The 27350-nt window shown below is 44.4% G+C and overlaps 1 protein-coding gene across 2 annotated transcripts in view; it reads left to right on the top strand.

Annotated features, from left to right (window-relative positions):
• LOC138639675 (NACHT, LRR and PYD domains-containing protein 3-like) overlaps positions 1-23142 on the top strand; it is a 32890-nt gene extending 9748 nt beyond the window's left edge. Inside the window, exons 2-10 of one of the 2 annotated variants that reach the window (XM_069728774.1) lie at positions 7772-7848; positions 9912-10072; positions 11122-11299; positions 11738-11800; positions 16100-17780; positions 17909-17995; positions 18118-18288; positions 21672-21836; positions 22570-23142. In XM_069728774.1, the coding sequence (XP_069584875.1) occupies positions 7815-7848; positions 9912-10072; positions 11122-11299; positions 11738-11800; positions 16100-17780; positions 17909-17995; positions 18118-18288; positions 21672-21836; positions 22570-22657 (2628 nt within the window). In that variant the 5' untranslated portion in view covers positions 7772-7814 and the 3' untranslated portion in view covers positions 22658-23142. The remainder of the gene's footprint in view (positions 1-7771; positions 7849-9911; positions 10073-11121; positions 11300-11737; positions 11801-16099; positions 17781-17908; positions 17996-18117; positions 18289-21671; positions 21837-22569) is intronic. The other variant, XM_069728775.1, reaches the window with a different exon arrangement.
• Positions 23143-27350: the final 4208 nt, after the last annotated feature.

Genomic DNA, 27350 nt, shown 5'->3' with positions numbered 1-27350 from the left:
CAACCAATCCTGGTCCACCGAACCCACCCCCATGCCAGGGGTCCATAAATCCACCTCACGCGGAATAACCGTACCGCGCCTTGTTAAATTCTCTCATGGGGTGTCCAGGACCTCTCAAGATCCCCACCCCATTGAACCACGATTTACCATTTCCACCGACTTCGAGGACCTCCACCCCCGCCAACTGCCGTGACAATACCCTGACAGCATTCACATAACAAAATAAATACATTTAGACGCCTCTTAAAACAATACTCCAAAAGCCCACATATGCCGACTTCACCCCCCCCATTACCCTAACCAAAAAAGGGAGGGTGGGCGGGAGATTCCTCACTTGTCACGCAGGCACCTAAAATGGATGCCTGCGTGAGGAGCGTGCCCCTTTTTATGTGCCCCCTCCCCACAGTCCCCTAGTTCCACCCCTTATTTTCAAAAAATGCCCCTAAAGCCACCCCTCAAGTTCCCAGTTAACCCCTTACCACCGTATCCCTTCTAACTGCTCCAGCTCCCCAGGTCCCACGTAACCCCGTCATGGCGGCCTCCCTTTACGTGCCGTGGGCCCCCAGTACGGCCTTTCTTGACATAGGGTATACGTGAGTTCCGTGACCTGGAAAAAATTACCCCAACCCCCTTAAACAGATCTCTTAACAATCTAAAGAATAAACTTCTAACGTACTCAAAACAGCAGACGGAGACATATGTTGGATTTAATTGGCCACAGCAGCCATTTTATTAAATAAAAGATAACAGAACTTTTATGACAACCCAGAATAGGAGGGGCGGTCCTCGAAGCCCCAAAGTTATAAAAAACTCAGTATCCCAAAAACTCCACAATGTTCAGCCCAGGATGAGTCTTACCCCCAGCCATAAAGCACCAGCTCAGGGATAGATAACAACCAATCCTGGTCCACCGAACCCACCCCCATGCCAGGGGTCCATAAATCCACCTCACGCGGAATAACCGTACCGCGCCTTGTTAAATTCTCTCATGGGGTGTCCAGGACCTCTCAAGATCCCCACCCCATTGAACCACGATTTACCATTTCCACCGACTTCGAGGACCTCCACCCCCGCCACGAACACGAATGGCCTGACACCTTAGCCATTCATGTCCCTCCACACCTTCAAGCTTAATTCAATGCCACTACGGATAGCCAAACACCACATATCATTACCCACCGCGTTCAGGTGCACGCCATCAGCTCTCCAGTAAGCTCCTTGACCCGATTCCAAGTCCACATGTCTCACGGCCAACGCGCCATTCCTCACCATAAACCGAGATATGGCCCTGTTTATTTTAATCCGGGCCCTGTTCACCCCCTCGTGTGATCTAGCACCTCTCCATCTTTTACGGGGAATGATGTCGGACCACACCAACAACACTTTTGGAAACATGACCCAGAACCTCAGGATATCGAATTTGATATCCTTAATCAGCTCCCTACAAGACCGTTTAGCCAAATCATTCCCCCCTAAATGTATCACCACGATCTCCGGCACTCTATCCAGTCTAACAAAACGATGAAATTCAGGTAACCATTCCTTCCACACCATCCCCCTTTTACCGATCCATCGTAAAGTCACTGTCTCTCGAGAAAGACCCAACTGACGACCGTCCGGACGAACCGCAGCACGCAACGCAGCCCATACAACATACGAATGCCCCATGATCCAGACGAGCATCGGATCAGGCCCTGCAACACAGAAAGAAAGGCAACAAACAATTAACTTAACACAGCTTCTAACTCACAATAGGTTTGGGCGAACATACGACTGGAATCTTGAAGATTCCCACCTCCCAATTCTCCGAACCACATCCTCACCAAGGCCCCACCTAGCGGCCTCAGTCGCTGCCCCGATCCTGAAGGAGTGACCACTATATTGTGTTGCAGGTAAGCCCGCTGCCGCCAAACATTTCCTAAAAACAGAAATAAACTGAAAACGGGACAAGAAAGACCCATTTTCGTGCACCAAGAATGGCTCGTCTAACACCCCGCCCTTTGCCATGTACTTCTTCACGGATGCCACCGGGCACACCGGGGATCCTTCAACATTGAACAACACCACTTTGCACCCTTTCCCATACACGTCCGTTTTGGAAGCCTTAATAAACACTACCACCTTATTCCCTTCGACATCCACGTTTTCTCTTAACAAAATACCTTTTTTACTAACGGACGGGCTAACCAACTCACCTAACCGAAATGCCCCAAAGAAGGCCAAAGAAAAGGCTGCACAGAACAGAACCACTTCCCATTCGGAAAAACACACCTCTTGCAACTTCCGCTCAATGGCTGAGAGCACCTCATAAGATACGGGTCGGCGACCGTCCGAAGCCTTCCAGCCTTTCTTCCAACCCCGAACAACTTGCCGAACCAAGAAGGATTTCGTTATATCCTTACCCTCCCTCCATTTAAGGTTGAAGGCTAGCCCCGCCAGAAACTTATTCAAACGTGTCACAGACCAACCTGCCTCCCAATGATGACCTAAGAACAACAACAAACCATACTCCTCCTCCATATCCTGGTCCATACTTGACATCCAGGATTCCCACAAGCTCCAAGCCTGATTATAATGAGACCAAGATGAATCCGCGAGCGATTTGGTAAATAACTCTGTTACGGCCCTCGCGGCATGTTCCACAACTCCACTGGACAATCCCGGCCCGCGCTCTCCGCCTGTGGTGCCAAATCCCGGAAAAGCTGCCACTGAAATTGAGAAAGAGCAACAACTATTGGATCAGGCGCTGACAAGCTAACTTCAGATACAATCCATAAGTTAAACTTAAGACCCAGGAAAACCAAGTGCTGCAAGACCTTCACTACTGCAGGCGTAGCCGCTGACAACGAGTTTACCGCCGTCACCGTTCCAACATGCTCACAATGAAAAGAAATCTTCAAATTCCTCAATTTGTCACCCCACAGGGCCAACGCAACTACCCTGGGGAACAAATGCAACAGTAGCCGGTTGTTTGTTAACCCCTCCTCCTTCCATTCTTCCGGCCAAGCCGCTGCTGACCAGCTACCATGAAAGAAAAGACCAAAGCCACTCATTTCAACGACATGCACCAAAATGCCCAAGGAGGTAGCATCTGCCACCGGCTGAATCCACAGAGATCTGCCATTGTACTCGTCCAGAAAATCCGCCCACATCTTCAAATCGTCCCGAAACTCTTTCTTTATCCTGATGAAATGCAAAGGGGACTTTACCCCTACTGTTGCCAAGGATAGGCGGCGGCAGAACGCTCGACCCATCGGCATGATCCTACATGCAAAGTTCAGTTTCCCTAACAACGATTGCAAACTGCGCAAATTTATCTTCTTCAAACCAATCGTATTAACCACATCTTGGCGCAATGCGGTAACCTTGTCTGCAGGTAGCCTACATTCCATTGCTACCGTGTCGATTTCAATGCCTAGGAAGCTCAACACTGTCACCGGACCAACTGTTTTATCCTCCGCCAAAGGCACCCCGAAGTTTTTTGTCACACTCTCCATTGTATGCAACAAAATCGAACAATCTGCTGATTCCGCTGGCCCTATAAACAGAAAGTCATCCAGATAGTGCGAACATGAGCGTATCCCAGACACATCTTTCACCACCCATTCTAGGAACATGCTGAAGGCCTCAAAGTAAGCACATGAAATCGAGCAACCCATGGGAAGACAACGATCAACAAAGAAGCCGCCATCCCAAAAACAACCCAATAAATGCAAACTGTCAGGATGAACTGGCAACAAACGAAAGGCCGCTTCGATGTCGGTCTTAGCCAGCTTAGCCCCCTTTCCACATGCTCTAACCCACTCCATCGCTGAATCGAATGATAAGTACGACACCGAACTCAACTCGGGATCAATACCATCATTAACCGAAGATCCCTTCGGAAATGACAGGTGATGGATTAACCTAAATTTATTAGGTTCTTTCTTAGGGACCACGCCAAGAGGTGACACCCTCAGATTTGCAATCGGAGGGGCGACAAACGGGCCTGCCATTCTTCCCAGAGCAACTTCCTTATTCAACTTCTCCGACACGACCTCCGGGAATTGTAACGCCGATTTCAAATTTTTTCTTTTTAAACTAACATCCTGCTCAACATAAGGGATTTTGAAACCCTCCTTAAAACCGTCGCGCAATAAAACTGCAGCTGACCTATCAGGGTATCTACTTAGAAAGGCCTCCATCACGACCCACTGCACCGGAGTCACCCCTTTTGTCAGCTGAATCTCCAACTTTTTGCCTGTTACCCCTGAAACATTTTGAAGCGCTATGCACCCCCCCGCAGGTTGAACACTCGTGCCTATATTTACACTTGCTCCCGAATCTGCATATGCCATCATTGAAGGCGAAACACAGTCCCTTCTGCAAAGCCGCCGAGTGTCCTGACTGCCCTGAACTCCCGGCGCCCCCGTGAAAAGGCTGGCTAGTCTGACCTAAACGGGACAGGACCATAACTCTCATCCACAACGCTATGTCCTTGTGATCCCACCTGATACTTGGCCTAAAAGCCTTACGCTGACGAAACTGTTCGTCATAGCGTAACCAACCCTGTCCCCCATAGGTCCTGTAAGCCTCCCCTATGGCATCTAAGTAACAAAATAATGCCGAGCAATTTTCCGGGGCCTTCTCCCCGATTACGCTAAGCCATAATAGCGAAAGCTTGCAGCCAATTTGAAAATGATCTGGGAATCAGCCTATATCTCCGTTTCTCCTCATCTTCTTTTTTAGAGTCCTCCCTTCTAGGTCTATCCAAATTAAATCTCTCTAGGGGTAAAAGAGAAAATATTTCTATGTACTCCCCTTTCCAGATTTTTTCCCTAACCTCTTGTTTTAAATGTGCCCCTAACGGGCCCTCGAAGCAGACATAGACCTCCCCCCTAGCCGCATCGTCTAGTTGCGGTACATCCTCCTTTTCCTTATCCTGCAAAGCTCCCTCACCTGGTGCATCAATTCCTGACCCAGGCCCTGGTGCTGTTCCGTCCTTCTCCCTTGATGAGCTCCCCGTGTCTGCCGCAGGACCCGCACTGCTGGATGTACCCGTAACTTCAGACAACTGTCTAGACCCCTCAAACGACCCCGTATTTCCCAACCAAGCAGCTGACGGCAAAGACCCCCTGCTAAGACCGGACCCCCACAAGCCCGCTAGCTCCCCTAAACCTCTAAGGATTAAACCCATACCCCCGCTAGCAACTCCCGAAGTAATGTCACTATTCCTAGCTTCAGGGGAAACTATGCCTGGCAAATTAAAGATAGGGAAAATGTTCTCACCTAGCTGCCTGGGTGCTGTGAGCCCAGCAGCCGAAGATCCAGCTCCCAGCCGAAGGTGTCCTGCATCCCGACCGGCTTGATCCGCGATGTTGCCCGCCGAACTCCTGGCGGCCGTATCCGTGTCCTGGCGACTCGGTGATGCCGTCGACTGCCCTGGTGCTGCGGAAAGGGAAAAGGCCGAGCCAGCATCCTGCCGCCCGATGGAAGATGTAACATAGTAACATAGTTAGTGAGGCCGAAAAAAGACATTTGTCCATCCAGTTCAGCCTATATTCCATCATAATAAATACCCAGATCTACGTCCTTCTACAGAACCTAATAATTGTATGATACAATATTGTTCTGCTCCAGGAAGACATCCAGGCCTCTCTTGAACCCCTCGACTGAGTTCGCCATCACCACCTCCTCAGGCAAGCAATTCCAGATTCTCACTGCCCTAACAGTAAAGAATCCTCTTCTATGTTGGTGGAAAAACCTTCTCTCCTCCAGACGCAAAGAATGCCCCCTTGTGCCCGTCACCTTCCTTGGTATAAACAGATCCTCAGCGAGATATTTGTATTGTCCCCTTATATACTTATACATGGTTATTAGATCGCCCCTCAGTCGTCTTTTTTCTAGACTAAATAATCCTAATGTGCGGCTCCTTGCCACGGATACGTCCCCGGCACTGCGTACCGAAGCGACGGAATGTCGCCTGCCGGAATCCGGAAAATTTCCGCCACCACCAGCAGAGGACGCAGATCCAGGAAAGTTCCGGCCATCACCAGCAGAGGGCGCAGATCCAGGAAAATCCCGGCCATCACCAGCAGAGGGCGCAGCTGCAGGAAAATCCCGGCCAACACCAGCAGAGGGCGCAGAACTTGCAATATCCAGGCCACCAGCAGCAGAGGGCGCTGCTGCGTTGAAGACTCCAGAGCTGTGCACTGCAGAAGGCCGCACGCTGATGCCAGGGCCAGCCGACTGCCACCCGCATAATCCTCGGCGCTGAGGGGCCACCGCACCTGACCCCCGTCTCCTCGGCTGTCGCTGCCTCCCACGCTGAGCGGCGCCAGCGGGCATGCTGGCGGCCGCCGTACCGGCTCCTGCTCCTGCCGCCCCACGTCGCCCGGACACTGAAGGAGGGAAGGAAGGATCCACCCCCCGTTGTAGGCCCCGCCGCACTGGAGGATTCCTCCCGGCGCCGCGCTGTGAGGTGGAGGTAACAGCGCTGCTTACCGGAGGGTCCGCAGAGGGGCTCCTATTTCGGCGCCGGGCCCTGGGGATGATGTCCGGGCTTAGGCGCGCCGGAGGCCTAGTCCTCCGCGGCCGGCGCCCGTCCTGCGGTGCCTGCGATGGTGCTCCCGATGTCCCCTGGAGAAGGCTGTTAACGGATGCATTCAGCCAATCTGTCCCCTGGGAGCTGGCTGCCGTCCGGAGACGCTGGAGGATCGCTTCAACGTCCATTCTGGTAAGTGTGACAGAGATTCCTCACTTGTCACGCAGGCACCTAAAATGGATGCCTGCGTGAGGAGCGTGCCCCTTTTTATGTGCCCCCTCCCCACAGTCCCCTAGTTCCACCCCTTATTTTCAAAAAATGCCCCTAAAGCCACCCCTCAAGTTCCCAGTTAACCCCTTACCACCGTATCCCTTCTAACTGCTCCAGCTCCCCAGGTCCCACGTAACCCTGTCATGGCGGCCTCCCTTTACGTGCCGTGGGCCCCCAGTACGGCCTTTCTGGCGTGTACTATGGAGGACAGAGAATGAACTTCAATCCAATATTGCAGCCAGCATGCAGCCAGCGGGTAAGGAAAGGGTGAATCAAACACCTGAAAACTCCGCCCATATGACCCAAAACCAGTCCCGCCAAATTCAGGTGACAGGTTCCCTTTAATGCTGATATCAGCCGCCGCCCCCTCTTGCTGTTAACAGTTGAATAAAACTCTCAACATTGTCCCCTGAAAGCACTGATCATAGCACGAGCAGGGTACAGTAATGTGAGCTGTTTTCAGCATTGGACAATGGGGAACATCACAAACAGTACTGCTAATTTCCACGTGTAGGTACGTGTCACACTGATGACCCACGGATGTCATCCGTGGGTCATGAGTGTGTAAGTTTGCAGGACATTTTGTAGCCCATGCTGCTACCGGAAACACTAACGTCTGAAACAGCCCATAGTAAACTCGATCACTTACCAAACTTTGGCTGAATTTTGCAGATTTTTAGGAAAAATGCTCGGGTATCTGAATATGAATCTGAATGTGCAACGTTAGTGCCAAATATGACTTTGGCGAATGTTTTCTGAACAAGTTCGCTCATCTCTACAACTGGCTGAGCCAAGGGTTCATGTGTGTGGGGATTCCAGAGAGATGACTGTCTGCAAAACAAATATTCACCGAACATGGACAGCTTATTGACCTATTTCTGTCTTGCTTGACTGCTGTTGATCATGTTTCAATCACCGCATCTATTTTATTTTATATGTTGATCCATTAAAATCTACTACTTTGTTTTGACATTTTAGACTGAAGTTTAAAGACATCTTTAATTTGTGGAGGACAGAAGCCATGGAAATAAATATTTCAAGAGTCATCAGTGATGGTCAGTAAGGTCACCTTAGTTACATCAATAATAAAGGTTGAAGACAAATAGATATGTTCAACAGTAGCAGTGTTTCCTCCCTCATGAACCAGGATTGAGAAATGGCTACTTCAGTTGTCTTCTAAGCCATCCTCGCATAGGTGGAGTTCAGCTTTATTAGGTTGAGTCTCTGCAGCACCCCAGAGTCCTGGTCGTTGCAGTAATGTCGCTCTGCTACTAAGGGGAGTGATGTTACGTCTGATTGCACTGACCTGACCAGGTATCACAGTCACACACTACACTTCACACTCCGGCCACCAGGGGGAGCAAAGGGCTCTATGTATTAGGCCACTCCTCACACTTGGGTAAAACTGGGGGTTGGACAGGAAGTTAGGCAGAAAGCAGCCTGGGAGAGTTCCAGGGAGGACCTGTCAGGGGTGGGATCCTGGCAGGGACCTAGTGAAAAGGACAGATTGTTACGGAGCCGCGCCTGCACTACCTTGCGGCGGCATCTTAAGGAAGGACACGAAGCAAAGTATATTGTGGAGAAGTGACAAACGAGATCATAGCAAAAAGGCGATAGAACCAGTAGGAGTCGTGCCTCGAGATTGGCAACATCCTAATGAGGCGCGTAGCCGGTGGCCGGAACGCCAAGGAAGTAACAGACTCCAAGCATTACTTCAAACAGCGGCAGGACAGTTAATTATAGGTTGGCTGTCTCACCTAAATCACCTAAGCAGACATAGGAGGCAATTGTGGGAGAGGGGCATCTCTAGGGTCCCAGAATAACTCCAGGCCTACCTGTCATACGGGTGCGTCCTAGCCATATCATCTGGGGGAAGGAGAGAGAAAGAACATCAGAACAAGTACGACAGTTGTGATGACTATCCCGTGGTGCTCAGCAGGGAAGGACTACAACACGCAGGCGCTAGTAGGTAGGCACTGATTCCCACCTGCAAAGGGAGCTCTGGATGTGCCTTCGGACCGGCCGGTCTCAGCAAGCCCTGTTGGCAGTGCTCTGGATTGCGGATCCCGAAGTCTTCAGTAAAGGTAAAGAGACTGCACCCTTTGTGTCCTCGTTATTAACTGCACCTCACATCATCACCATCTACACTATTGGGAAGCCCTGGGGAAACACTTCACCTGTGGGAAGGTATTCCATCTAGATGTCATAACATCACCCCAGTGGACCCCCAAGCAGCGTCGGTCACCCTGACCGAATACCACAGGTGGCGTCACGAACACTTGACAAACTTTCATCACCTTTCATTGGACGCCCCTTAACAGGGTCACGGACCAGGTTCAGCCACCGTGACAACCCCAGGACCGAGACAGAGGCCCGGTACCGAGTACCCCGCGGCCCTGCGTTTGGGGGCGCTCCATCTCCAGCTTGAGGAATCCACATTTAGCAGCCAAAAGATGCATGATTTTGTGGGTAAAATTGAAGTACTACTGGAAAACGTATGTATCAGCCATTGCATGTGTGTAGCTGGATCTTTGATGGTAAATGGATGCGGCTTCATGGAGCCACAGCCTCAAGGCCAAATATTGCCTAAAGGAATGTTCACGTGAACATTCCTACAGATGTTCTCATGAATGGCCTTACAAATATTCTTTCCTACCATAAACCTGCCAGCAATCAAAAAGCATGTTTGTCATTGGTTTCATCCATTATGGGGGCATAAGAACCCATCTTTGATAATTTCTCAAGCGATATGCTGAGACAATATTGTAAAATATATGCCAGGAGGAGGAGCAAACCATTGCATTATTGATAATTCGTATGAACCTCCTCATGATTGTCAGTGCTCGCTGCTATAAATTTTTAAGGGGTCACTGGGACTTAAGACATGGTGGCTTTAGTCCAGACACTGCCTCACACCTGTCTTTGATTGCGTCTGCCACTTGCAGCCTTGTTACATTGAAGTCAATAGGATGATTTGTAGATGCTTCTTTCTCAATATTGATCTTGTCCTCTAATAATTTACCTCCTTGGTTTTGAGCCACAGGAGTTATGGTAGCCATAATTTTGAACATGTAAAAAATAAGATGATTCAGTGACACTATATGATTTTCTTATCTAGATGACATTGAGCAGTTTCGCCGACGACTGTTACAGTATGAAATGTTCACCCTGAAAATTCTGTATGAATATTTCTGGAATGACCTGACGCACATAGTGGAGATTTTGGACTCTCAGAACTTCCTGAGCGAGCTGAATTCCCGAAATGTCCCCATGGAGAGGGTGAGAAGAAAGTCTTTCATAGAAGTAAAATACCGTATGTTAGTAAATGTTTCCAAAACTATAATATGCGCAAAGGTACAACCTGGTTACTTTATGTAAAATGGTCTAAATTTATCAACCTATTTGTTACTGGTCTTTAAGACCCTAAACCTAAATCAATCCCTTCTTTGACCTTCTTTTCAAGAATGGCTAAAAAAAGATTATTTTTTACAATAGTTATCCTCTCCAAGAAGAATTAGGCTATGTACCCACGTCAGGATTCTTTGCAGAAATTTTCTGAACAAAACTGGACATTTTCTGCAGGAAATCCACAAGTGTTTTTTTGCATTTTTCTTGCGTTTTTTGCACGGATTTTTCATGTTTTTTTCGGAGCTTCCCAATGCATTAAGTAGCGGGAAATCCGCGAAAAATCGGAAAAATTAATTAACATGCTGCGATGCGTTTTTTTCACGGAAAAAAATCGCAACATGTGCACAAAAATTGCAGATTGCATTCTATTAATAGGATGCTTAATGGATGCGGTTTTTTTGTGGTTTTATCGCGTTTTTATAGCAAAAAAGGTGAAAAACAGAAAAACATCCGGAACATGTGCACACAGCCTTAAGGTATATATGGGATACAATGGTGCCTAATATCAGTCTAGGTAGAGGGAAGGTCTTCTCCAAGTGGTGGTCTTCACTATTTATGCCTGACCAGACAAAGCTACACGAGGTGAATGAGATAGAGACAACTTGGTCATCTGGTACCAACAGTATCTGTAGAACCATACACAATTAATTCACACCGGAAGCCCAACTGGAGTTACTTTTTGGTGGCTTCTGTCCAGTTTCTGTAGACAGTAGCTTACTTTTGACATACAATCAGGGTTGCATAGAGGATGATGGAGAATAAGCTTGGTGGGAAGTCATCTTCACAGTAACTGTGAGGTTGAAGCCCTAAGTATTTAAGACATCATAGTCATTTGCCATTTTTGCAATCCGTATAATCCCTACACCAGAGGAGGAATTGTGAAAATTATTAGAATACTTATACAAGTATTTATTTTTCAGGATTACCTTCTATTGGAGAAAGAATTAGGATCCTCTGCATTTTCGGAAATTCTAATTAGAGATATTATGGACATGGGGCGAGATGCAGTGCTAGCACTGTGGGAAAGTCTTTTTGTCCTACAGAATAATTGCCAAAATCCTAATCTGATTGGAGTAATCGCTGAATTTACTGAAAGAGGTAACAATGTTATTCATGACATGGACAATCTTCTACTCTAATTGTCTCTACTGCTAGAGGAGCTTTACCTTCCTCATGCAAGTTAAAACAGGTCTCCTGTGAAGTAATAGGACATACCTGCTAAGGTTATGATTGTAAGCAGCAACCAAGGAGACATAGAAATCTGCATAAGAGCTGTATATATTTAAATATTTTAGATGCATTTGAGCTATAAAAAAAATAATTGTTTGGAAAAGTTTGACATATCTTTAATTTTGGAACTGCCCTAAAAAGATATGCCCATATTGGCTCTTGTCCTCAATCACTCATTATGCAGCTTTTACTCATGTGCCTTTAATTAAGTATTTTTGAACCCCAGTAACTGGATATTTATGGGTTGGGACGATTCCCTGAAATGGTTTCAGATGACTGGTTATCTGCTTGTTTCTTTTATTCTAGGTGATACGTTAGTGGCACAAATCAATCTGGATGCAGATGGACACCAATTATATCAACTAAGTGGTAAATGATACAAAAATTAGGATTCAGTTCAGGCAATTGTTTCCTTACTATAAGGGGCTCTCTGGCGAAAGTATGATACCAAATGTAATTTTTTGGTGAAGAATCAACAGCAAGTGGAACACAATTGTGAAGTTGAACAAAATTTATTGGTTATTTAAAATTTTTGTGGAAATTCAAAAACTGAAAAGTGGGGCGTGCAATATTATTCGGCCCCTTTAACTTAATACTTTGTTGCGCCACCTTTTGCTGCGATTACATCTGCAAGTCACTTGGGGTATGTCTCTGTCAGTTTTATACATCGAGAGACTGAAATTCTTGCCCATTCTTCCATGGCAAACAGCTTGAGTTCAGTGAGGTTTGATGGAGATCGTTTGTGAACAGCAGTTTTCAGCTCTTTCCACAGATTCTCAATTGGATTGAGGTCTGGACTCTGACTTGGTCATTCTAACACCTGAATACATTTATTTGTGAACCATTCCATTGTAGATTTTGCTTTATGTTTGGGATCATTGTCTTGTTGGAAGACAAATCTCCGTCCCAGTCTCAGTTCTTTTGCAGACTCCAACAGGTTTTCTTCAAGAATTGTCCTGTATTTGGCTCCATCCATTTTCCCATCGATCTTAACCATCTTCCCTGTCCCTGCTGAAGAAAAGCAGGCCCAAACCATGATACTGCCACCACCGTGTTTGACAGTGTGGATGGTGTGTTCAGGGTGATGAGCTGTGTTGCCTTTATGCCAAACAAATCGTTTGGCATTGTTGCCAAAAAGTTTGATTTTGGTTTCATCTAACCAGAGCACCTTCTTCCACATGTTTGGTGTGTCTCCCAGGTGGCTTGTTGCAAACTTTAAACGCCACTTTTCATGGATATCTTTGAGAAATGGCTTTCTTCTTTCCACTCTCCCATAAAGGCCAGATTTGTGCAGTGTACGACTGATTGTTGTCCTATGGACAGACTGTCCTACCTCAGCTGTAGATCTCTGCAGTTCATCCAGAGTGATCATGGGCCTCTTGGCTGCATCTCTGATCAGTCTTCTCATTGTATGAGATGAAAGTTTAGAGGGACGTCTGGGTCTTGGTAGATTTGCAGTGGTATGATACTCCTTCCATTTCAATATGATCGCTTGCACAGTGCTCCTTGGGATGGTTAAAGTTTTGGAAATCATTTTGTATCCAAATCTGGCTTTAAACTTCTCCACAACAGTATCATGGACCTGTCTGTTGTGTTCCTTGGTCTTCATGATGCTCTCTGTGCTTCAAACAGAACCCTGAGACTATCACAGAGCAGGTGCATTTATACGGAGACTTGATTACACACAGGTGGATTATATTTATCATCATTAGACATTTAGGACAACATTGGATCATTCAAAGATCCACAATGAACTTCTGGAGTGAGTTTGCTGCACTGAAAGTAAAGGGGCCGAATAATATTACACACCCCACTTTTCAGTTTTTGAATTTCCACAAAAATTTAAAATAACCAATAAATTTCGTTCAACTTCACAATTGTGTTCCACATGTTGATTCTTCACCAAATATTTACATTTGGTATCTTTAGGTTTGAAGCATGATATGTGGGAAAAGGTTGAGAAATTCCAGGGGGCCGAATACTTACGCAAGGCACTGTATCATCTATTTACAGTGCAGGAGATAAAATTATAGTTGATTGGGGCCCCATCATTAAAACTAGGTCTCCCTAGTTCATTGTTGAATCTTCCATGGCTGCTGCCACATTCAAGGTATGTGGGGCTGACTTAAACAGTTGAGTGCCAAGACTTTGACCAACCAGGGGACCTTTCTCCATAATAAAGATCATAATTCCTAATAGGATATATAAAATGGGGAAATGCGGAGAGAAGACACCACTTTCAATAGAAAACTACCCCTCCTCCCTCCTTTAAAAAGGAACCATATCTAATGATTTATTTTCACATTAATATAAGCAAGCATGTTTTGTAAGGCCCTGGTAACTTCAAATTTTGCTTCTTCAATTTATGTATATGGCAGTAAAGCTCCAACTAACACGCTAAACATGTCCATAGGCTTCCATTGCCAGACAAAGTCTAAAAGAGTGTTCTTTTGGTTCGTATACTGAGGAATAAAAGGTAATAAATAGCATATTAGACTATGCTATTTGATTCACACAGTCCACGGTTTAGCATCTAACAGAGGTCTATAGGCAATCTTCAGCTAAAGGGGAGAAAACAATGCTGCACAGGGGTGCACTTTGAATGCCCAAATACAGGCCTTCTTCAAGAAATTCTTCAGAGATCTACCTGCTTCTCCTACATTGTAAGCTACAGAGGTAAGGTCTTTCCGTGGGTTAAAGTATATGAGTACAGACTGTACCTATGATCTGGACTTCACATTTATAATCAGTTAGTTTACTGACCCTTACTGGTCACTGTCTGGACTGTTTCATGTCTATATGCTGAGGGAAGGGCAAAAAGGGTGCAATTTGGATCCGCGGATGCAGGAGCCCTTCCAGAAACTATCCATTGGTCTACCTGCCTCTCCCCCCTTGTAGGTTACAGGTTAAAGATCCTAGTATTTTCTGCAGGGTGCAATCTGTAGCTATTACCTGATTGTTTCCTACAGTGGGTACAGAAAGTATTCAGGCTCCTTTACATTTTTCACTCTTTGTTTCATTGCAGCCATTTGGTAAATTCAAAAAAGTTCATTTTTTCGCATTAATGTACACTCTGCACCCCATCTTGACTGAAAAAAAAACAGAAATGTAGAACTTTTTGCAAATTTATTAAAAAAGATAAACTAAAATATCACATGGGCATAAGTATTCAGACCCTTTGCTCAGTATTGAGTAGAAGCACCATTTTGAGCTAGAACAGCCATGAGTTTTCTTGGGAATCATGCAACAAGTTTTCACACCTGGATTTGGGGATTCTCTGCCATTCTTCCTTGCAGATCCTCTCCAGTTCCGTCACGCTGGATGGTGAACGTTGATGGACAGCCTTTTCCAGGTCTCTCCAGAGATGCTCAATTGGGTTTAGGTCAGGGCTCTGGCTGGGCCAGTCAAGAATGGTCACAAAGTTGTTCTGAAGCCACTTCTTTGTTATTTTAGCTGTGTGCTTAGGGTCATTGTCTTGGAGGAAGGTGAGCCTTAGGCAAAGTCTGAGGTCCAGAGAACTCTGGAAGAGGTTTTCATCCATGATATCTCATGTTTCCTTCAATGGCAACCAGTCGTCCTGTCCCTGTAGCTTAAAAACACCCCCATAGCATGATGCTGCCACCAAAATGTTTCACTGTTGGGATTGTATTGGGCAGGTGATGAGCAGTGCCTGGTTTTCTCCACACATATTGCTTAGAATGATCTCCAAAAAGGTCTGTCTTCGTCTCATCAGACAAGAGAATCTAATTTCTCATAGTCTGGGAGTCCTTTATGTGTTTTTTAGCAACCTATGCTGGCTTTCATATGTCTTGCACCGAGGAAAGGCTTCCGTCGGTCCACTCTGCAATAAATGCCTGATTGGTGGAGGGCTGTAGTGATAGTTGACTTTGTGGAACTTTCTCCCATCTCCCTACTGCATCTCTGGAGCTCACGGTGATCTTGGGGTTCTTCTTTACCTCTCTCGCCATGGCTCTTCTCCCACGATTGCTCAGTTTGGCTGGACAGCCAGGTTTAGGAAGACTTCTGGTGGTCCCAAACTTCTCCACTTATGGATTATGGAGGCAACTGTGCTTTTATGAACCTTGAGTACTGCAGAAATTCTTTTGTAACCTTCGCCAGATCTGAGCCTTGCCACAATTCTTTCTCTGAGCTCCTTGGCCAGTTCCTTTGACCTCATGATTCTCATTTTGTCTTACATGCACTGTGAGCTGTGATGTCTTATATAGACAGGTGTGTGCCTTTCCAAATCAAGTCCTATCAGTTTAATTAACACAGATGAACTCCAATTAAGGAGTAGAACCATCTCAAGGAGGATCACAAGGAAATGGACAGCATGTGACTTAAATATGAATTTCTGAGCAAAGGGTCTGCAGAATTATTACCATGTGATATTTCCGATTTTTTTTCAATAAATTTGCAAAAATTTCTACATTTCTGGGTTTTTTTACGGCAAGATAGGGTGCAGAGTGTACATTAATGAGAAAAAATAATTTTTTTTGAATTTACCAAATGGCTGCAATGAAACAGAGTGAAAAATGTAAAGGGGTCTGAATACCTTCCTTATCCATTGAATGCTCATTTACTGTGATTAGTGTCTGTTTATCTTAATTTATATTCATTTAACAAAGTTTTAGGTTGATTATATTTTTTAATCTTATTTTTTTGCAGATACCCATAATACTCATAAGAAGCATCTTTTAGAAATGACCCAAAATTTAGAAGAACACAGTGCGCCAGGACTAGCAAAACAGACACGAATCTGTAGCATTTCTACTTGCTACCTGGATCTAATTGTTGTCTCTACTGAGCAGTTCAGGAATCGCACTCAACATGAGATAATAGAAACTGGGGGAAGACATGAGCATTATTTGAGTAAAGCACAAAGCACTTTAGAGCGTATCTCACCCAACAGGCTGTTCCGTTGGTGTCACCGTTCCAGGTGTACACCACATGTAGTTATGGTCAGTGGTGTACCTGGAGTTGGAAAGACCACACTAATGCAAAAGTTTGTCTATGACTGGGTGACTAAGAAACATTATCAGAGATTTTCTTTTATTTTCCTCTTTAAATTCCGGGATTTAAACAGATATGATACAATCAGTTTGGAAGACATGATCCTTGACCAATATCCTTATCTACAGACTCATCTTCAAAATATCTTAAAGGATCCCGAAAAACTACTCTTCATCTTTGATGGCCTAGATGAAAGTGTTCATGACATTAATTTTCGTTCACAAACTGTATACTCCAACACCAAACAGCAGGATAGACTTGGTGTCATTGTGGTTAGCTTGGTGAGACAAAGACTTCTCAATGGGTCTTCAATACTGTTGACTAGTCGACCAACTAAACTGGCTTCTGTTGATATTGGTGTTTTCCAAAGGGTCTCTGAGATCATGGGATTCTTTCCCAAGGAAAGGGAGGCATACTTTGAACAATTTTTCAAAGACAAGGAATTGTCCAGTAGGGTTTTGCAATATGTGAGACAGAACGACACATTGTACACCTTCTGCTACATCCCATCATACTGCTGGATCATCTGTACAGTATTATCCATGTCATTTACAACACAAATGAAGGATGCTCAACAAAATGCACCCAAAACAGTGACGCAACTCTTTGTGTCTTACGTGGCCAACATTCTTGCTAATCACTCCGCAGATACTGAACATCCCGAGGAGATCATGATTTCCATTGGGAACATGGCACAACATGGAGTCATGAATCACATTCTTTCTTTTGATACCAGGGACTTTGAAACATTTAAAGTGGACATTACTTCAAAATTAATTTCTAGTTTTTTAATAGAAAGTCATATGCGCACTTTCTCTTTCCTACATCTCACCATACAGGAGTTCTTCTCAGCCTTGCTTCATTTTTTGAACTTTTCTGATGCGGAGATGAAGTTGGCACTTAATAGAGTTAAATCATTTGGAGACGGTCGGGGTGAAATGTTCATCCGATTTCTCTGTGGCCTCTCTGATGGTACCACTAGATCTCTTCTGCGGTCCTTCCTAGGTAGTACAACTTCTGCTTCTGAGTATGTCATAAGGTGGATCAAGCAAGAAATCGAAACAAAGTGGACACTGGAAACAGATCCTTCTGAGAAAATGAATCTAATCACTTATCTTTTTGAATCCCGGAATAAGCATCTTGTTTGTAGCACGATAGGATCCCATGGACAGCTGGACTTTTCGGAATTCCATCTTACACCTGTGGACTGTACCGTCTTGGCTTTTATACTTCAATCCTGCAAAGAAACTGAATACCTTAATCTAGATAGATGCTTCATTCAAAGTGAAGGCTTGGAGAGGATCACAGGAATTCTGCACACAGTTCAAAAGCTCAGGTAGGAAATCAAATTGATTTCTGAAGTTCACACACCAAAACGCACCACATTTATATCCAAAAGCAAATTGTACATGTTGGGTGTAATTGTATTAACCGACATTTAATAATTTCCTATTGCCGGATTAGGCTTTCGAACAATGACTTGAAAGACAGTGATATGCGGTCATTTTATCGGATCCTAGCTCCAGGTGCCTGCAGGGTTCAAAAATTAAGGTAAGAACCTTAATTCTCTAAAGTATATTCTGATTATTCCAAAAAGCTAGACTTCTTGTAAGGAACAGATAGTGATATCTAGAGATAATGTAAAACATGCAACTTCTTTATTCTTTTCACAGCTTGAGGAATAATTCTTTCACATCAGAATCATGTTCTTCACTGGCATCTATATTACTTGAGAACCAGAGCGTCACAGACCTAGATCTGTCCAGGAACAATTTGGCCGGTCCATATTTCTCCGATTTAATCACTATTCTTAGTAGACCATCATGCACTATATCACATTTGTCGTGAGTAGTCTTACTAAGCATTTTGTGTTCATCAGGTTGTTCTATGAACTCCTTACGACATCTACCATACATGTATGGTGCCACTGGAGGTGCGTTCCCACAATCATCAGCGGGCGTCACCTTTATATTATAGTGGGCACTCTGTAAAAATGTCCACGAACAGTGCTAGTGCTAATCATGGGCGTTTAACCCCTCTGATGCTGCTGTCAATAGCGAAAGCAACATTGATCGGTTTCGAGAGGAAGCTTCCTCTCTTTTCTGATAGGCACAATGCGATTGCAATCGGGTTGTGCTGATTGTCTCCATGGTGACAACGGGCTTAAAAATGGCTGTGTGGACACCCAGGTACAGTGGCCTGTAACTTCCTGCACAGAGCACGAGGTGACATGCCATCTCCCTTTGTGCTAGGGACTGGTATAATACCCTTCAGTGCAAAAGCATTAGATCAGTGATCAGTGCAGGGAAAGTTGATCTCCCATCCTGGAACAATGTAAAAAAAGTAAAATTAACGTTTTTAAAAATTGTAAAAATATTAAAAAAGAAAAAATCACAAAATAAAGAACAAAAAAATGAAAAATAATATACCAATAAATACATATATTTATGTGAAAACAAAAGCTACACATATTTGGTATAGCCGCGTCCATAATGACCCTAACTTTTAAACTGTCCCACTAGTTAACCCCTTCAACACCGTAAAAAATAATTAAAAAAGTGTCAAAAATTATGCTTTTTTCATACCACAGAACAAAAAGTGGAATAAAATGTGATTGAAAAGTCAAATGTAAATAAAAATGGTATAGCTGAAAACGTAATCTTGTCCGACAAAAAACAGCCGCCATACAGCTCCTTCAGCAGAGACATAAAACAGTTATAGCTCTCATAATAAATTGATGCAAAAATATTTTTTTTCTAAAAAGTAGTTTTTATTGTGTAAAAGCATCAAAACATAAAACAATACACCTATTCGGTATTGCCGCATTCAGAACCACCTGATCTATAAAATTGTTACACTAGTTAACCCCTTCAGTGAACAACGTAAGAAAAAAGTAAAACTATACTTTTTCAACATGCCGCCAAACAAAAAGTGGAATAAAATGCGATAAAAAAGTCGAATGTAAATAAAAATAGTGTCACTGAAAATGTAAATTTGTCCTGCAAGAAACAAGCTGCCATATAGCTCCATCAGTAAAGAAGTAAAAAAGTTACAGCTCTCAGAATACAGCGATGCAAAAATATATTTTTTAATAAAATTGTTTTTATTGTGTAAAAGTGACAAAATATAAAACCAAAACATAAATGTGGTATCTCTTTAATCGTACCAAACCGAAGAATAAAGTTGTGTTATCACTTTTACCACACGGTGAATGGCATAAAAGAGACAACAAAAACAATTCCTGAATTGCTGGTTTTTGTTCATTCTGTCTCCCAAAAATCGGAATAGAAAGTGATAAAAAAGTTGTATGAAGGAAAATGGTACTAATAAAAACGTAAACTCGTCCCGCAAAAACAAGCCATCACATGACTTTGTCAGCAGAAATATTGATAAATTATAGCTTTCATAATATGGAGATGCAAAAACTTGTTTTTATATTTTAAAAAAGTATCTTCTAGTGTGTAACATCAGCCAAACATAAAAAGCTATATTAGTCTGGTATCAAGTCACCTAATCACTTATACGGCACAAGGAACGGCATAAAAAAATAAAAACAAATCTTGACCTGCCCTTGATTTATTCTTTCTGCCTCCCAAAGATCGCAGTAAGGCTCGACACACATTTATCCTGCGCTCTGCGCTGAGCGCTTACACCGGGGTTTCCGTGTAAATCTCTGACACACATGATTCAGACGGAACCTCCTGCAGAAGATTCCCTATAATGAGGCAGATGGAGGCCGTCTGGCTGGCTATTATCAGGCAGTGTCTGTCTTTTTAGGCATGCATAAAATTGTGGTCTGCCACAGTTTTGTGCACTTCTGAAAAGAAGGACACCACTGAACTGAGGCCAGACGTAGTCCACAGTAACTCTGTTACCTCGTTATAGTGAATGGATCCCTGGGAGGATTCATCTGAATCACGTCATTAGGAGATTTATATGGAAACGCCAAAGTAATTGGTCAGCATAGAGCGCCAGATAAATGTGATCCAAAATGTTGTGTAAAATGTTTCCAATAAAAGCTTCAACTCAATCCATAAAAAATGCAAGTCCCCACTGAGGTGTGTCATCTGTTAATGGAAATATAGGGGGCTTCCACGTTACTGGTAGCACAAAGGCTCTGGAAAAGCAAAATGGCTCCTCGTCCCTGAAAAGCATTTTCGTGAATTCTGTGTTACAAAATCCAATGCCCCCCCCTTCTGAGCCTCACAGTGTGTTTAAACCACATTTAGCACCCATATGTTTGGCATCGCTGTAGCAATGAGAGCTCACCTAAATTACTGGGTGCATGTCTCCAGAAGCAGGAGATAGGCTCAATGTACTGGTCACTACAATGTACTGGAGACTACAATGGCAGATTTGCAATTTTTACTCAGCAACATTTATTGCTGTTTATTTCTAGAAAACACACATGGTGTGAAAATTGTCACTATACCTGTAGATAAATGTACCTGTAGGTAAAATTTCCAAAATGTGGCCAGATGAGGAGAGGTATTCTGTGAATCTGGAACTTAGGGGCTCAGCATATGGAGTCCACAAACTATTCTAGCAAAATCTGTGCTCCAATTAGTCAAATAGCGCTTGATCACTCCCAAATCTTTCCGTATAGATAAGTAGTACTGTACAGCCATATATTAAGTATTAGCATGTTCAGCAGAATTTGTGTGCCAAATTTTGGTGCCATTTTTACCAATTTTCCCATATGAAAATGTAAAATCTGTGCCTAAAATAATTTTTTTGTGGTAATAATGTACTGTATTTTTCAGATTATAAGACTCACTTTTGTTCCCCCAAATTCGGAACGAAAATATGGGTGCGTCTTAGAATCCAAATGTAGCTTACCCAGGCTGCAGTGGAACGGGGTCACAGGAGGCAGGGTTGCTGGTGCAGGAAGCTAGAGGAGGTGACAGAAGTGGGGCGATGCTGTGGCCACCGTGCTGAGAGGATGGGGTGTCCCAGAACTGCGAGGCTGCAGGCCCGGTATTGAATGGACTTTCCACATTTTCCCATTGATTTCCCTGTGGTGGGCTTCGGGAGAAAGTCTGCCGGAGGCAGCGCATGCGCAAATAGAGGTCTTGTCTCCCAAGGCAAAGGAGCAAAATGGGCATCCTTACTTACAAGGCATCAGATTCCCTTTAACAACATCCTAAGGTTGTTGAAGGGAGAAAATTCTTCATGAGCGCTATATTTCTCCATTCTGAACCATTATAACCATTATATTTCTCCTCAGGCTCCAGCAGATAAAGTTGACGGATGAATATGCTCCACTTCTGACCTCACTAGACAAAAACCCCAATCTCATACATCTAGATCTGAGCCATAATTACCTTACTGATGTCAGCGCTGAAATTATCCAAGAGCTTATACTAAATTCACAAAACCTGAAGGAGATCAGGTAAGTCCAACCAAGGCGATCTGCATGAAGCATCTCTCCTCAGCTCAGACTCCTAGGGATGTGTGGACATGATGTCTTTTATACGCAAGTATACCTACCGAAATTTTACAACCAAAAGACCCTGCCTGCAGTTTTTCCTAAAGTGTCTTTTTTAGTGACTATGCATTTGTTTTAGGCTTATCTTTATTTGAGGAGTCTGTCAATGGCTGTCTGTGAGGACACAGGAGAGGAAAACTGGGAAGAATGAGAGCTACTATGTATAGAGGAATTGAGAGGGATACCCATCAGCTCAATCGACAGCTATATACTGTGTATGAGAGCCTTTACTCTAAGCACAGACTTTTCTGATATCAAGACCCCTTTAAAGGGAACCTGTCACCTGAATTTGGCGGGACTGGTTTTGGGTCATATGGGCGGAGTTTTTGGGTGTTTGATTCACCCTTTCCTTACCCGCTGGCTGCATGATGGCTGCAATATTGGATTGAAGTTCATTCTCTGTCCTCCGTAGTGCACGCCTGCGCAAGGCAATGTGCACTGTACATTCACTACCTACTTGAATCACTAAGGGCTGCTGCAGTACCCAGTTTCTGATGCTAAAAAATTGACGGAGCTGTACGGTACAGTTCCACAATTGAGCACTTCTGGCTGCTGGAAGTGAATGGCAGGGGTGCTGGGTTTTAATTTTGCTCTGAATCTTTATTATTTTGGTAATTACTTTCCCTTTTAATTGCAGGATTGAGGTAACTGAATTATCCAAGGAAAGAGAAGAATTTTTAAAACAACTGGAAGCACTTAAGCCTGGTTTACGTATCTATGTATAAAACATGACAAGAAGACAAAGGCGTCCAATAATGTGCACAGTGTTATTAAAGAACATTCTTCAAGGAGTTGTCTAAAATTGAAGGGGTTTTCCACTACCTAGGTCATCAATATCAGACCCCCACTGATCTTTTACTGATGCCTGAGCCAAAGAAAAGGTGGTCGATATCCTAGTAGGGTCTAGTATTTTGTCAGAGCTTTGGGTTTTCTGGGTGCTGCTGTGTTCATTTGCACATTTAGGCTAAGTACACACAATGGTTTTTTGGAGCAGAAACTGTGTGGAAACTCTCTAATTACTTTCCAAAATCTCAAAAATGTTTCAAAATAAAGTCTCCACTTAGTGTCTGCTTGGAAAACTCAGCAAAAAGACTTAGTGTGCACAAAATCTTAGAAAAAAGGGTTTTATTGCCGAAGTAAATATTAATTTAAAAAAATTACAGAATGTGCAAAAAAATTATCAATAAACATAAAACTAATTTACTAAAAAGGTTGTGACTAATGATTTGGCCCTCAAACTGTGAACAGGTCGCATGTATAGAAGGAATGTGACCGGGGGCGTGGCCTGGACAGCAGGGGAACAGGACGTGGTTCATGTGTGCTCTGTGAAGGAACAGTTCTAATCGACAGCAATCAATTAGGAAAGTCTAATTTTCCTCTATTTTGGCAAAGGATATTGTCTCTGCATGGCACTGCAATTCTTTTGAGATCAAGATTGCCTGAATTAATCACTTTGCACTGCTATCAAACAACTCCACGTAGGCCGCATGGTGTGACCCTTCACTAGGCCTCAACCTGCGGTCCTTATATCCGGGCTCACAATCCTCCACTATAAGGACTGCGTCTTTATGTGCCCCACCATCATAGTGGTCATTTGATCTGGTGCCCTCCCTCGTTCCACTAGACGAAGTGTGTGGCCACCCTGCATTGTGAAGCGGCTGCACTGAGACCGGACCTGGAGGCACCGTGAGCCTGCGATCTGCAGCTGCGCAGCGCCGAGAATCCAGCAACCTGTGAATCCAGAGCCGTGGAACCTGCGGTGAAGCGCCGCCATCTGTGGGCATCTGTGGGACGCTGGGAGACGGCTGAGGAGCTGCCTGTCGGCGATCGGGAGCGGTGAGGAGGCTCTCCTCGGAGGCCGCGGACGGACTGAGGTGGGAAGACCGGGGCCTGCCGGAAAACACTGCTACGACATCCGGGACCCGGCCAAAGAACTCCTGTGGCTGCAGTTGGAGGTAGGAAGACCCCGGGGCAGCACTCGGCAATAGCCCTACCAGAACGAGGTGGTGGCCATTGGGAGAGAGGTGCCGCTCGCCGGTTGCTCCTTCACCTTGGCTCTCTCCGCACCCGAAATTATCCCCGAGGCGGCTTTCTGTGCCGTGTCCTCGGCTAACTGAGGGACACTGGAGCTGTAGCGTGGACCCCTGACCCCCGGCCTGATCCGCCGCCCACTGGAGCAGAGCCCCCCCACGGCACTGGGAAGCGGAGTTGAGGTGAGCGCTGCTCTGCTGCAGCAAGTTCAGATGCGGCCGCTCTTGACTCTTGAAGCCTAAGACGACCCTGTGAGCGCATTGGGGAAGTGGGGAGGCATCTGCAGGCCGAGAGGGAGACCAGGGGCTCCGTTTATCATTTATACCTGGTGCCTGACCTGCTGCCCACATTAAGTGACCAGCTCGCTTTAAAGGGGATTCCTGCCCAAATAGGCGCCTTTTTCCCCCTCCATCGCGCCACCAACAGGGTGAGCCACTTGAGACCAGGGGGAGGAAGAATTAACCCCTCCAGCGCCTTTGGGGAGATCTGCCTTGCCTCCTCTACCCTGTTCCCACTGATTATAAGAACTCCCACATCATTCTATGAGGCTAATTTCGCACACTTTAACATCTAAGGGACATCATTGTCTGAAGTATACACACCAATTTGATTAAACTTGACAATCAATCTATAAACTTTCTCCTGAGATAATTCCTCTGCATTTGGAATCCTCTTGGATCTAAAACTTGAGAACCTGAGATCATTCTGGAAATATAACAATCTTAGACTGACCTCTAGAGGCCGATCAGGAGATTCGTTCCTCTATATTCTCCAAATAGTCTGCGGTCGTATAGTACATAGCCACAAACAATTGCTCAAGCTTTTCCATACCCTTGGACTAAGCTCTAACCAAATGAACACCTACTAATCCGTTCCTGCCGGCAGGGGGAGGAAACAGCTGCTTCTCTTGTTTCTACTCATACTTCGCCATACCACACAATGGTGAAATCTAGTACCAAGACACCCAAGTCAGTCAAAGCTAATTCTCTAACCTCTCAATCAGACCTAGACAAATACTTAAAAAAGCCTTACAACTCCTAGCGTTGTCAAAACAAACTACCCATCCAATTCTGCTCCAGAAGGAGAAACAGACACAGATATGGAGAGCGACTCGGATATTGGTTCTAGCAGCAAGGAACATCCGGTGACACGCTCCTTCATCAAACGTATATTAGCCCAAGCCTTAGAACCCATCGGTAAGGAACTTACGGGCATTAAACAAGAAATATCACAACAGGGTCTTAGGCTAGAATCTGTGGAAAATGCACAGACCAGCTGTACCGAATATTCCAATGCCATCCTCACCTGCATTAAGGCTCAGGAGGAACAACTGCACATCATTCATTCCACTCTAGAGGATCATGAAAACAGAGAGCGTAGAAACAACATACGGATAAAGGGTCTACCCGAATCTGTAGCCTATGAGGCCCTAAATAAGGCTGCTACTGACACTTTCCGCTCAATCCTTTTGGAACAAGATCCTCAGACCATCGACATTGTGAGAATCCATAGGGCGTTGTGTCCTAAACTTAAACAAGGAGACCCTCCTCGAGACGTTTTGTGCAGATTTCTAGACTTCCGAAACAAGGACTTGATTCTGAAACGCGCAAGAGAAGTGCAGGAAGTTAAATTTGAAGGTAAGCACCTCAACCTATTTCAAGACCTCTCAGCGATCACACTGAGAAAACGTCAACTTCTCAAACCACTCACTGAGGCACTTCTCCAGAGAAAGCTTCAGTATCGATGGCTCTATCCATTTGGAATACAGGTTATTACAGAAGACAAAAGGCTCCAAGCCAGATCCTCAGTTGAAATCCGAAAGCTATGCAAAGATCTTGGCATTTCCCTGGACCAATACCCGGACATCGAGCCTTTCCATGCTGTTTCCTCTATACAACCCCTCCCTCTCCCTTCCCCTTGGCAGCAAGTCTCCACTCCCAAGTCTCAGAGGTCGAGACGCAGAGGCTCAAGAATGACACCCACCAAAGACCCAGATACCTGAGGAAGATTCACCTACATATGACGGAAATAGTTACTTAGGGTCTGATCCCCTCACATTGAGAGCTGTGACTCTGTCTCCTGTGGGATTCGGATCCTTATCTGGAAATCTTCCAACAATATATTACTGATTAATCATCTGTGTGTAATTGAGTTACGGTTCAACTTCGGTTTAGAACCGAACATTATAATCATTAATGAAGGATAGTTTTGCCTTCCCCCTAGCTGGCAATTTTATGTATCTCCCAGCTCCTTAAGTTACAACATGTTTCGTTTGGTTACAAGTTACTTTAAACCCCTTCAATACATGCTAATCTATCTCCATAATCTTTCTATATTCCCCCCATCCTCCCCCCCTTTTCCCTTCTCTCGCCCTTTCCCCCTTCAGGCACCTTGGGATGTCCACCACTGACGTACAAACTCTTTCAGGTTTTAAGAAAAAAGGTATAGATTTGCTATTGTTACAGGAAACACTTTACTAAAGAAAAAACTCCCTCATTTGAGAAAGCTCATTATGACAGATGGTTCCATGCCACATCGCCCCAACCGAAATCAAGAGGAGTGTCAATAGCCATAGCTAAAGATATACCATTTCTCCTCCATGACCAGCTCATAGATGTGAATGGTCGCTTTATTTTTATAAAAGGAATCCTGGCTGGTGAGGCTGTGACCATCTGTAATATTTACGCGCCAAATAAGAAACAAATGAAATGGCTACTGGCCATATTCAAGAAAATAAGGTAGTTTAGGGAGGGTGTCCTCCTTTTAGGGGGAGACTTTAACTTCGCTCTTGAACCTTCCATTGACACTACAAAAAAAAGAAGTGCGATCTCATTGAGAGATCTAGCAAGGTTGAAGACTGTCCTTCATTCCCTAAATTTGATAGATCTTTGGCGCTACTTTAACCCAACGAAGTGAGATTACACGTTCTTTTCACACCCACACGGTTCATATCATCACATCGATTATGTCTTTGCTCCAAGATCTCTATTATCTAATGTACATCAAGCTGATATAGTCTTCTGTATATTCTCTGACCATGCATATGTATTAGTCGAACTAATTCTGTCTAAACAATTTTCCCAATGTAGAACGTGGCAGTTAAATGATTCCCTATTAGACAACCCCTCATCCAAAACACGCATCAAAAAGGCCATACAAACATATTTCGAACTCAATAATAACGCCGAGACTTCACCCATAACACTCTGGGAAGCCCACAGATCAGTGTTAAGAGGAGAACTCATCTCCATTGCATCATATTTAAATAAATTGAAAAACAAAGAAATCAACTCTCTCCATGAAGAAATAATTAGTTTAGAAAGCCAGCATAAAAAAACAATTCTCCCACAAATTCTTTTAGAGCTCTCTACCAAGAGGCAAAAATTA

Source organism: Ranitomeya imitator, chromosome 1, assembly GCF_032444005.1.
Source record: "Ranitomeya imitator isolate aRanImi1 chromosome 1, aRanImi1.pri, whole genome shotgun sequence".
NCBI lineage: Eukaryota > Metazoa > Chordata > Amphibia > Anura > Dendrobatidae > Ranitomeya > Ranitomeya imitator.
This window is presented reverse-complemented; position numbering and strand designations above follow the sequence as displayed.